At 38.6% G+C, this 12,468-nt stretch overlaps 1 protein-coding gene across 1 annotated transcript in view; it reads left to right on the top strand.

The window, feature by feature from the left end:
• LOC120416504 (organic cation transporter protein) overlaps positions 1–12,468 on the top strand; it is a 56,034-nt gene extending 43,566 nt beyond the window's left edge. The window contains exons 4-6 of the mRNA XM_039578221.2: positions 10,354–10,546; positions 10,611–11,393; positions 11,461–12,468. Coding sequence (XP_039434155.1) covers positions 10,354–10,546; positions 10,611–11,393; positions 11,461–11,671 — 1,187 coding nt within the window. The 3' untranslated portion in view covers positions 11,672–12,468. The remainder of the gene's footprint in view (positions 1–10,353; positions 10,547–10,610; positions 11,394–11,460) is intronic.

Genomic DNA, 12,468 nt, shown 5'->3' with positions numbered 1-12,468 from the left:
TGCATCGGGTGGTGAAATAGCCATAAAACTCGTACAAGTGACCATAACTTGTAAGAGAAACTTCAATTAGACACAATTGACTTAGATAAAATTTTGTTAAATCAAGTTGTTCGAGATTTAAATCAAATTCTTATAAGCTACGCACCTGTTAAACCCATTTCTTGTGTAACAAACAATTTCAAATTATAATTCCTTTCAATTGAACAGGTGACCCGCCAGATGTTGTTTTTCTCAGAATATCTCTATTCAAATGCAACACGCAAATTCCACCTGTCGTAGGTGATCCAGTTTTTAATTCCTTCCTGGGTTGAATATTTTAATCCGGCACCTAACAACAACTAAATCAAATCGTTAATTTCTATGACGGATCACCATCACCAGGTGTCACAAGTTGACCGGACTCGGCGCTCGTAATCAACGTGACAACACCTCCCTGCTGAATTATTCACACCCAATTTGTAGTCAATCCCGGCCCGCAACAGGTGACCTAGGGATGTCAGCTAAAGTGCGGCCCGGAATTGCCCAGATAAACAAGCGCACCGAATGTGCGCTCTAATTGAGTGCCCCACGAGAGACAGAGAGAGAGACAGATCTCATTTGCAAACTGGTTGCCGTCGAAGGGGTGGTTTAATTTGATTTTGTTGTTAGGAATATTGATGGGGAAAATTAACGGATGAGGGGGAGGATCTTGGGTGAATCACACAGCACCTGGCAGGCACACACCTGTTGCAGACTGGAAATGGCCAGGAGAATGAATTGTAAATTAATATGAGAACCCTTTTTAATATATCTTATTTGGCAAATAAGATTTCCTAACAAAACGAAAGCAAACATTTCCTTAATAAGTAAATCTTTCCCAGTTCCTGAGGGGAACACCCTTGAAGAGTATCGGGGCCGGCATTTACAAAGCGGATTCAGTGGCAGTTTCATTCTCAACTTAATGTTAACATGTTAAGGTTAATGTTAACATTCCATAGGTCGCCTCCCTAAGGTGTCGTGATAAGGTCCAGTTTGTGACGATACACTACCTTCCCTTTACTAAGCAATCGATTCCAGAAGGGAAAAGATCACCAGTTGTGTTGGTCCGAGCCGGGATTTGAACCCCGATCTACCGCTTACGAGGCGGAAGCGTACCACTGGGCTACGTGGCTCGGCCTTAATTTCCTTAATAGCTCTTAAAAATTTACATTTTTAGGGATGTTCATATGTCTTATGTTTTAAATCAACAACACATAATACATTAAATTTTGCCGATTCAATCATTTGCTCTCCTCATTGCTTTAAGCCCTTTTTATTCAAAGAAATAATACGAAAATTTTCAAAGTCTTTCCAAAATCTTTTTTTTAGATTGTTGATGTTTTGGTGATCCAAAAAAGAATCTATTGATTGATTTCTTGCTGAAAAAAATGTCGGCGAGTTAAAACCATTATTTTTATGTTCCTATGACTGACCATTTCTAAAAAAAAGTAATTGAAAGGTTTTCTAAAATTTTCTGAAAATTCGTCTAGGATAGGTTCATTGAAGATTGGTCCAAGCGTTTCTCAGATAAATTTAACTACACTTGAATTTAAATTTCGGAACTGATGGCCTAATTTTCGATGTTAAAAATTAATATTAGTAATTCAGTAAAATTAAAACTGATCTTTTCGAAAACAACATTTTTTGAAATCCACGACTATTATTTTAAAAGAGCTCAACCTTCGGTTAGCCCTTTAAAATGCTCCTTATGAGTTTAAAACTTTCAAAACATTTTTAAGGTGAATGAAAAATGCAGTAGGGGAGTTTGGGGTAATATGGACAGTGGGGGTAATTTGGACACCCCTATAAAAATCGATTTTTCTTCGAATATAAAGTGAAAACGGCAATTTAAGTGATAAGGCTAGTACTAGTAATGGCCTAGGAGTATGGACAAACCAAAAAAGTCGGAATAGGTTAAGTAGTTTTGGTATAATATGTAAAAGTTTCCAAAGGCCGGTTGGCACTGCCTTAAGTTCTAATTTTTGAGGGTTGGGAAATAAGGTTTTGCAGGGATTATATGGCAAAAAAGTGGACAATTTTTGTTTAAGGGGGTTGCTTGGACGATGCCTGAGATATGTACGTATACATATTGTGCATTTTATCCATTTTTATCATCAAAAATTGCAATTTTTGATAGAACATGCTATGGGGGTAATTTGGACATGGCTTGTGGGGTAATTTGGACATACCTGAAAGTCTACCTGTCAGGCAAAAAAAAGTAACTTTCATGGTTGGTTGAGTTTTTAAAGGGATTCAGATAAATTTAGAGGGATTTAAAATGTCAAAACACTCAAAAAGGAATGTGAGCAATGAGAACTTTCACAAAACCCCTATTTTTTAATTTAGATAAATTTATTTCAATATTCGAATGGATGAAAATCTGATTACTGCACATTTGGCGTTCAACTAGACTCTAATGTTGATTGTTTTTAATTAATTTCTTTGACATTTCTAATTTCTATATGCTGGTTTACAATAATATTTAAATTTGAAGGGCTACGGAATGTAAAATTTAAATAATGGTAGTTTCAGGTTAATTAGTTCTATATAAAGATTGGTTTGGATAAATCTAAACGATACCTTAATCACTAAAAACTATACTTGTGCCTAATCCAGAATCAATGTTTAAATCATTTCAGAATGAATGATTAAATTATGTATACTACACTGAACTATTTGTTATCTTCCTATTGAATTATAGTTCTATCACAAAATCATTATTTAAACCTTTGATGAAATATTGTGAGCAAAAAAACACTTAAAAATATAAAGCAATTACAAAACCAGGTTGAAGGATATAAAACATGCTCAAAAAATCAAATGTTAAACTTATTCTTCAACATGTGTCCAAATTACCCCAAAAAAGGTGTCCATATTACCCCACGAGGTATGTCCATATTACCCCACAAGGCATGTCCAAATTACCCCATAGGGGTAATTTTTGCGATAAAAATGAGGTTTTCATCAAAATTTATTTACCAATTAATTTATTATTGGTCTATGTGAATTTACCAGTGTTTAAAAAAGATGGGGTCAACTTTGGCTGTGTTTTTTATTTACATTCTCAATATTTAATGTCGAAATATAAGTTTGCAGTAATTTTTGTTATGTACAAGACTATGCTGTGACGCACTTTGTTGCAACTATTTTCGAGCTATTTTCATTTGAAAAAATAAAAAAAACAGTCAAAATTAAAAAAAAACTAACTTGAACCACCTATATGGCTGATGCCTTCCTCACTTTTTACCAACAATGGGTAATATGAGTGGTGTGGACACATACTTCAGCTATTTTTTTAGATCCAGAAAAATAAGTACACAGATATAACTTAAGCGGTAATAACTCGATACAGGGTTGCCAGTTCTTCAATGTTTTGGACTCGTTGGAAAGTTCTTTTGATTACATAACCAACGATGGGTTGGATGATGGATCCGGACATCGTTTACATACATTTAAGTGAGATCCGGCTTCAAAAAATTACATAAATATCACTTAAGTGGTCATAACTCGATACAGGGTTGCCAGATCTTTAATGTTTTGGACTTGTAAGAAAGGTCTTTCAATTGCCTAACCTACGATGGGTCGGATGATGGATCAGGACATCGTTTACATACATTTAAGTGAGATCCGGCTTCAAAAAATTACATAAATATTATTAAGTGGTCATAACTCGAGACAGGGTTGATAGATATTCAATATTGTGGACTCGTTTGAAAGATCTTTCAATTACCTAACCAAAAATGGGTCGGATAATGGATCCGGACATCGTTTACATACATTTAAGTGAGATCCGGTATCAAAAAGTACAAATATATCACTTAAGTGGTCATAACTCGAGACAGGGTTGCCAGATCTTCAATGTTTTGGACTCGTTAGAAAGGTCTTTCAATTACCTAACCAACGATAGGTTGGATGATGGATCCGGACATCGTTTACATGCATATAAATGAGATCCGGATATATGTGAAAACACATTTTTAAACATAACTTTTGAACTAGTTGTATGGGACCCTAAACCAAGTCGAATGCAACTGGTTTGGTCAAAATCGGTTCAGCCAGTGCTGAGAAAACTCAGTGAGAATTTTAGTCACATACATCCATACACACACATACACACACACAGACATTTGTTCAGTTTTCGATTCTGAGTCGATATGTATACATAAAGGTAGGTCTTTGAGCTTTTAATAAAAAGTTCATTTTTAGAGCAGGATTATAGCCTTACCTCAGGGAGGAAGGCAAAATTGGACAAATTTGAAGAAAAAAACAGCATATAAACAAAAGATAATTATTGTAGGTTATAGAATAGGCCTAAGACCAATAAAAACATACAAAAACTTAAAAAGATAAATGAAAATAAAAATACAAAAAAAGATAGAAGAAAAATAACAAACAGAAAACATAGAACAAAAGTTGCTTAAATGACAAAAGTAAAAAAAAAACTAGATTCAATTTGCAAATGGTCCTATCTGCATATGAAACGCATAACACAAAGGTTGTTTTGAAAATTTACTCGAGAAATACAAAAAATCGAGGACAAAAATGAAAAAGGTAAATCAAACAGTACAAATAGCAAAATTCAGGCAATTTAAAAATAAAAAGTTTCCCAGATTTGAGTTAAAAGTAAATCAAAGAGAGAAAAAAAGCATTAAAAACAGACTAGTTTGTGAAAAAAAACGAAAGTTAATATCTAAGAATAATCTTTATTCAAATCGCTTAAATTTTTGTCTTTTTTTTACAAAAACAATGTTTTCAATTCAAGTTAGACCATTCCACAATCGCCCTATTAGTCAAGCGTTGATTTATGACTCTTTATCGCGCTCTTAAAATCAGGTCCTCACGGGTCGCTCAAATCAGCTCGCTTCGCACCCCAGATTCCAACCCGAACGCGACTTTATAGTTCCTGTTATGCAAATGGCACAACGCATTTAATGACTTTTTGATGGATCTCAATTACTGGCAACGGCGATATTTTATTGCTGCCGTATCGGTTGCGCGGATTACATGTTGGAATTTGTCGTTTGAGAGTTTTGATGGACTATTTGAGATGTTATTTTTAAAACAAGTAATTTTGAGTAATTTCGCGAAGTCGCGAACAAGACAGAAACATGCATCGAACTAGTGTGAAATTGCGATAATGTCGAGACCGTTTGTCATAGTTAGCACCGATAAATGTCACGCAAGGTAGTAAGACCCACTAAAACCTTTTGATAAGGTGCTAATAGATCCAATTACCATACCCAGAAGTGCTAAATCGCGTTGACACTAACAATGGGACAGGTATCTACACTACAGCAGGCACGCCACTGTACTAAGCTAAGCTTCCGAGCTTAAAGCTCACACAGCAGTTGGGTGGCGGTGGCGAGCAGGTTTAGAACATTAATCACCGGGACACCGGGTATACGATTATAGGTTAGGTCCCCTCGGGGGACCTCTACATGGGTTGGTGTACTCCACACGGGGGGCCCATTTTAATCGTCAACGCTGTGAAAAATTACTTGCTCAATTATACAGGTGGGATGTGTGCACGGTTTTTGCTGCCAACCCTGCTACCTGTTACGATATCATAAATGATGTGACATCTGGGTTCAGTCCGGTAGGCGGTTTGCAAGACATTGTTGATTTTTGCGATTATTAATTGAGATTTACAGTAATTATATTCAGTAGTTGATGTACGATGGCAGGTGTGCTACTGCAATTTTATAGGGTTAATTTTTTGCAATTTTAATTGATTCGAAGGCGTAATAAATATAAAGTTATAGAAATGTAATTTCAAATTAAATTGAATCTTGCATTTTATAAGTTAAAATGTATTTCTAGATCTGAACAACACAGAAAAAAAAATGATGGTAATATTCATCAGGAAATGGTGACAGATTTTGTGGCGAAAAAAATGTGTAATATTACATCAGGAATTGATGAATATTCATCAGTTTTTGATGAATATTCATCAGGTTCACATTTTTACACATTTTTTATGTAATATTACTCAAAAAATAAGGAATATTCAACCTACCAAATTTTCAACCTTCCAAAATTCAACTTTTTTTTTGCTGTGAAGGACTATTGCTCTCACGAGGCGAATGTTTTGCACTGATAAACCCGTTGATGAATGGCAAATTAAGTCGTACACGGAAACATCATTAAGCACGAAATGTGGTTTACATTTCCCGCCACAGCTCGAATCATAATTATAAACGCTATTATTTTACATTCAGCACGCCAGCCAACCAGCGGATCCTTGCCCCTATAAATAACACTTGCCCACCATCTCGGGCGTATTCCGAGGACACCTTCTCGCGCGAGAGATCGTGGAGGCCGATTTTCCTACGCGAAAACAAATTGCCACACACGCAACCCTGAAGCTAATTGACCGCCTGTTACACGGGTTGAGACCTGGAAATAATTAAGTCCTGCTCGCTCACGGGATCAATGTAATCAAAACATTCCTCTATGAATATTTTATTTGAACTTCCATTAATCAATCATTCGGTGCTAATGTGGTCATGTACATTTCATTAGCGACTAAACCAGCAAAAAAATATAGATCAAACGTGACTTTGATGACCGCAGACAGATTGACTCTAACGATTATCGGTGGTGTGCTCTATTAGATCAATTTCTACGCTTAAAGTCATCAATGAAAATTCTCCACCGTGATTTCATAGCGGAGTACTTCCTTGAGGCGGCACGTTAACGCAAGGTGGCATTCACGTGTAGCAGCAAAAAAAAGTGATGTCGAACAGCGTCGGAACTGCACTGCAGGCAGGCCGGTCAGGAAGTACCTCCACCTTCCTTCATGTTAGCTATGCAGACCCTTTGCACATGGCGTCGGTATCCGTCTCGTTCGTTTAGCGTGAACAACTAATAACTTACGTTTAGTTTGTAAGTACATTCTAAACTTATGTTGTTTTAACCCCCTCCACAATGCAGCGATCGGAGTTCAAGAAGCTAAGCTTCCAATCAACTATCCCCTGGTGCACGCGTTGAACACTTGGTCGAGTCCTGCGAGGTACAATTAATGCGGCAGCAAAAAATAACTCGTCTATGGTGTATAACTACATGCAGACAGGTGGCATTTGTATCAAACATGATATTTAGTTGGATTCAGTTGAGGGAGAAAAAAACATAGACATGCCGCCAAAGGCGTTCAAACCTCACGGGAAAACAACATAGTAGCTAATTGTTTGTAAAGTTTATTACTTTTCTAGCTTGTGTAAAAATACAATAACATACATTTTTCCATTTCTGATTTCAAATCAAGATCGACGATCAGAATAGATTCTTAATTTCTGTGTACTAAAAGACGATCATTGTTAAGATAACAATGATCTGTTACAGACACTTAGGGTGGCCACTCAAATCCCATTTTCAAATTCCCAACATTTCCAGAATCTCAAATAATAGGCATTTCTAACCTGAAGAATGTTTGCAAATCAAAAACAAAAATTTGCATATAACATCGAAAAAATCAAACCATCAAATTCAAACATACCCAAAAGTGAAATTCTTGCAGGAAATTTAATACTCTGCAACTTTATCGAAGATACCAAAACTGTACAACTTGGTCCTGCTAAGTTATTGGCGATCTAAAATAGTCGGTTTTGTATGAAAATCATGTTTTTAATCAACTTTTTAGCGAGGCTTAAGTATAACTGGTTGATCTTTACTTAATGCACTCGAAATTGGCACAGATGCTCAAAACAACCCAATAACAGTTTGCCGCAGGTTGCAGTGCGTGGCCGAATGGTTACGCTGTCCGCTTTGTAAGCGGATAATTCTGGGTTCGATTCCCATCTGCTCCAACCTTCCATCGGATGAGGAAGTAAAATGTCGGTCCCGGCCTTGGTTGTTAGGCCGTTAAGTCATTCCAGGTGTAGGAGTCGTTTCCATGCCATAAGTACAAACAACACACCAAACCAAGCCTACTCCGGTGGAATCGCTGGCGGCGGTTGGACTCGCAATCCAAAGGTCGTCAGTTCAAACACTGGGGTGGAAGGTTCCTTGGAGTAAAAAGAGGTTTGGGTGCTCTCCCCATTCAAGCCTTCGGACTCCTAGGTTCGAGCAGAAACTTGCAATAGAGACCACAAAAAAAAACCGGGGGTCGTTAATGTGGATGGTTTGATTGAACAGTTTGCCGCTTGTGAAGAAAAGGGTCTTTTTTTTCTAGGTGCCCTACTGTTTATGCGAAATTTTTGGAAAGACCAATTCTTCATTTATATTTATTTATATTATAGTTTACCTAAAAGGCCAGGTCAGTTAAAAATCCGTACCAAAAATCAAAAACCTTAAAAAATATAAACGCAATTTTCACCGATAGAATATTTTGATTTATACAGATTCTGATTCAGGCCGGTAAAACACAACTTTCTACGTATAAATCTCCGATGGGGTATCTCGGTTTATAATATGTTGCTGCAGCCACGCCGTGTGATATTAATTCAAATTTCATAAAAATTTTTGAAGTCAGTAAAAAATGGCGAGCAAAATCAAAATTTTGCTCGGACGGGAAGGGGTTGAACATAGTTATGAGTCAAACTTTGATTTCAGGGGGTAGCCCCGAGAAAGCCAGGATTTGGGCCACCCTAGTGCACATCAAGAAACTAACGGCTAGAGGTGGGCAAAAAAAGAGCGAGACGCTCAAAGAGCCGGTTCTCAAAAAAGAGCCGCGGTTCTTTTTGAAACTCCGGTGTTTTGAAAGAACCGTTCCAAGATGGAATGATTTTTAAACTTTGTGTCTATTTTTATGTTTTTGCATATAATTCATTGAATTTACAACAAATAGTAGTATTAAATTAGTTTTTGAGAGTTGAAAATGCAATTTCATATATTTCGAAGCTAATAAAAAAATAAACCCAAAATTATCCCACGGTGCACTTTTTCAAGTACTTTAGAATTTAAAGGTTAAAGAGGGGCTATTTTCCGACACCTTAAGAACTGAAACGTCAGATTTCGTTGGAAGGCCTATTGCATTGATGCCATTATTTGAACACTACTTAAAAGTTATCAAACTCATATTTTAAGTTTCTCAGTTTTCTTAGAAATTCCAAAAGTGAATGATTTTCTAAACAAAAAAACTATTCATTGTACAGCTTATCGTAAATTAAAGTATTACCCGAATGCTGATTTGAGTAGCCCGATAAATGCTTTTTTATAGATTAAATCAGAATGTAGAAAAGAATTCGCATAGTATTTTCTCCAAATAAAATATCAGCATTAGTTCCATTTTGGCACAAATAAACGTAATTTTGAAAAATTAAGAGCAATTTAAGTTTGGGTGCCTTAAAATTATTCGAATGTTTAGGATCGAATAGAAATCTCGGATTAGTTTTCAAAAAGACGTAAGAGCCAATGGTAAACAAAGCCTTTTTTCCATCGGTATTCGACCTACTTACGAAAAACCAATTTCAAAAATGCTTAAGACTGTTCATCTACACGTCTTTCAAGTGCCCCAAGCTAAAAATAAATGATATTTTGTTTCAATTTGGAGAAAAACGAATATTAGTGTCGAAGGTCACGGTGGCTCTTACGGCTTTTGGAAAACTCACCCGAGAAATATTGACATAAAGACCGCCACCCTAGTAACATTTTAGGTTTTAAGTATGTCGTAAAAGCCTATTTAGGTTGTATGCGTGTTTCCAGAACCATGATAAAAACCTGTAAGTTAAAAATTGTTGCTAGGGTAAGACCTATGGTTGCCAAGCGCAATTTCTCGTTTTTAGTTTTTTTTAAATGATAAATGAAAATACTTTTAAAATCACAAATATTGCTTTTTTTATCAAAATTTTGAAAAAGAGCGAAAGAGCCGTTCAAAAGAGCCGCTCTTTACAATGAGCGAACGAAAATGAGCGGCTCCTAAAAAAGAGCGATTTTGCCCACCTCTATAACGGACCCAATCCTGCAACAATCTGATTGTAAAAATAGTCAAACTATTATGTGAATAATTTGGTCGAATCAAAAATTATATCGATTTTACAAAAAATTACAAAAGTATTCAAGAGCTAAAAATATTTTTTCAAGCAAGTATGCTTGAAATTCCCGACTTTTTGACAAAAATACTCGTTTTTTTGCGGATTATGTATCCGAAATATTATTTACTTACTTGACAAAAAATAATGATAATTTATTAACTTGCTAAAAAATCACTTAAATTCACTTCTGTCGATTGACTCATGAAGCATTTACTGAAATCAACTTGATTGAAAATTATACCTAGAATAAGTTTCTGTTTTCCGGATCGCTTCTACATTTCAAATCATCCTTTTATTTTGTTGTTTTGTTAGCCAAAGCATGAAAAAAACGTCTTTACTAAATTTTCAATTTTCTCTTCCCCAGTCCTCGAGTACGTCGGCCCCAAATGGCGCACCTTCGTCGCCAACATGTCCATCGCGCTGTTCTTCACGACCGCCTCGTGCGCGCTGCCCTGGATCGCGTACTACCTCGCCAACTGGAAGCTGTTTGCGATCGTCACGTCGGCCCCGCTCGCTTTGGCCATCTTCACGCCGCTGCTCGTACCGGAATCCGCTAGGTTGGTTGGATTTAAGGCTTGATTTTTTTTAAGGGTGCTGATTAACGAGTTTTGCCTCTTACAGATGGTTGGTCTCGCAAGGCAAGGTGGACAAAGCCATTAAAATTCTGAAGAAATTTGAGAAGATCAACAAGAAGACGATCGACCCCAAGGTGTACCAGGACTTTAGCGACAGCTGCGTCCGGCTGCAGGAGGAGGAAGCCGCCAACAACAACTACTCGGTGCTGGATCTGTTCAAGACGCCCCGTCTGCGCAACATCACGATCCTGTTGATCCTGATCTGGATGGCCATTTCGTTGGTGTTTGATGGTCACGTGCGTAACGTTGGCTCGCTGGGACTGGATCTGTTCTTTACGTTCACCGTGGCCGCTGCGACCGAACTGCCGGCCGATACGTTCCTGACGCTGACGCTGGACCGCTGGGGACGTCGTTGGTTGGCCTGCGGAACGATGGTGGCCAGTGGAGTGTTCAGCTTGCTCGCTACGACCGTGCCCGTTGGAGCGTTCTCCGCTACTCTCGCCATTCTGGGTCGTTTCAGCGTGAACATTTCCTACAACATCGGGCTTCAGTACGCGGCCGAGCTGCTCCCGACGGTGGTCCGTGCCCAGGGCGTGGCCTTCATCCACATTATGGGTTACGTGGCCAGCATCGTGGCGCCGTTCGTCGTCTATCTGTCGCACGTGTCACCATCGTTGCCCCTGATTGTTCTGGGAATCCTGGGCATTATCGGTGGCCTGCTGTCCCTGATGCTGCCCGAAACCCTTGGACACGATCTGCCACAAACGCTGGTCGACGGTGAAGAGTTTGGACGTGGGCAAAAGATCTGGGACTTCCCGTGCTTGGCCAAGTAAGCAGAACTAACCCCACCCGGCAGTTCCCCGTAACTAATCACTTCCGCGTTCGTTTCGTTCTAGGAAAATCAACGACGACGACGACGACCGCGTGGACGACCTTCCGGTGGAGCGTTTTACGCGCGCTACCTCCAAGACCTCGGTCGGCGCCTCGCTGCGGGCATCGACGCGTGGCGAACTTCGTTCCAGCATGCTCAATCGCTCGATCCGATCGCGCATTTCGGTGCGTTCCCTGCAGCAGCAGCGGCAAGATCAGATGTCCGCTTGCGTCTAAACAAAAAAGTGACGCCAATTGTATCCTAACATTTACCTACCTGCTTCGCACTTTTGTACAGAAGAAAGTGAGAACGATAGCAGGTCCCCCCCTCAACTCGTAATAGGAGATAGATTAATAGACTTTTGTTTCTTGCTGCTGCTGCTGCCGCAGAGGGAAACAGAACTACCCGTAACCTAGTCAACCGTATCGGATGATGTATTAGTTTAGGTACTCGTATATTAGCCGCACATTTTAGCACCCATCGAGCATTTTTTCATGGACGACGAACGGTTGAAAACCAAAAATCGGATCGAGTGTGAGTGAGAGCGAGCGAGCGAAAGCGCGTGAAATGAGACGACAGTTCCTAAACCCGTATAGGACGAGTGTAGGCCATAAGCTGGTAAACCAACGAAACAACCTTATTTGCCAAATAAGTATTACGTATTTCGACAATTGGTAGCGCAGGGAAGAGAGAGAGAGAGCACGCGCTACCAAGCTAATTCCACTAAGCATCGTATTAAAAGCAGGAAAATTCCCTCAGGCTGTGCGAAAAGGACGAAACGTTTGGAGTGAATCGATACACGGGAAGGCGAAAATCGATTGGCAGCTAAAATGTCGTTTTTAACTTATTTAACCTAATATTTATGATTGTATACCGTAAACTAGACACCGCTGAATAAAAGGCAGAGAAACGAAACTATTCAGACAATCGCTGGTAAGCGCGAAAGACAACCTGACGCGCCACACTGCCGAATTGTGGTTTAGCGAATATGACCTGTATGTATTTTAAATAAATGTACGAATTATTGAAAGAA

Source organism: Culex pipiens, chromosome 3 (assembly GCF_016801865.2).
Source record: "Culex pipiens pallens isolate TS chromosome 3, TS_CPP_V2, whole genome shotgun sequence".
Classification (NCBI taxonomy): domain Eukaryota; kingdom Metazoa; phylum Arthropoda; class Insecta; order Diptera; family Culicidae; genus Culex; species Culex pipiens.
The sequence above is the reverse complement of the archived record's forward strand: the minus strand, read 5'-3'. Positions and strand labels throughout refer to the sequence as shown.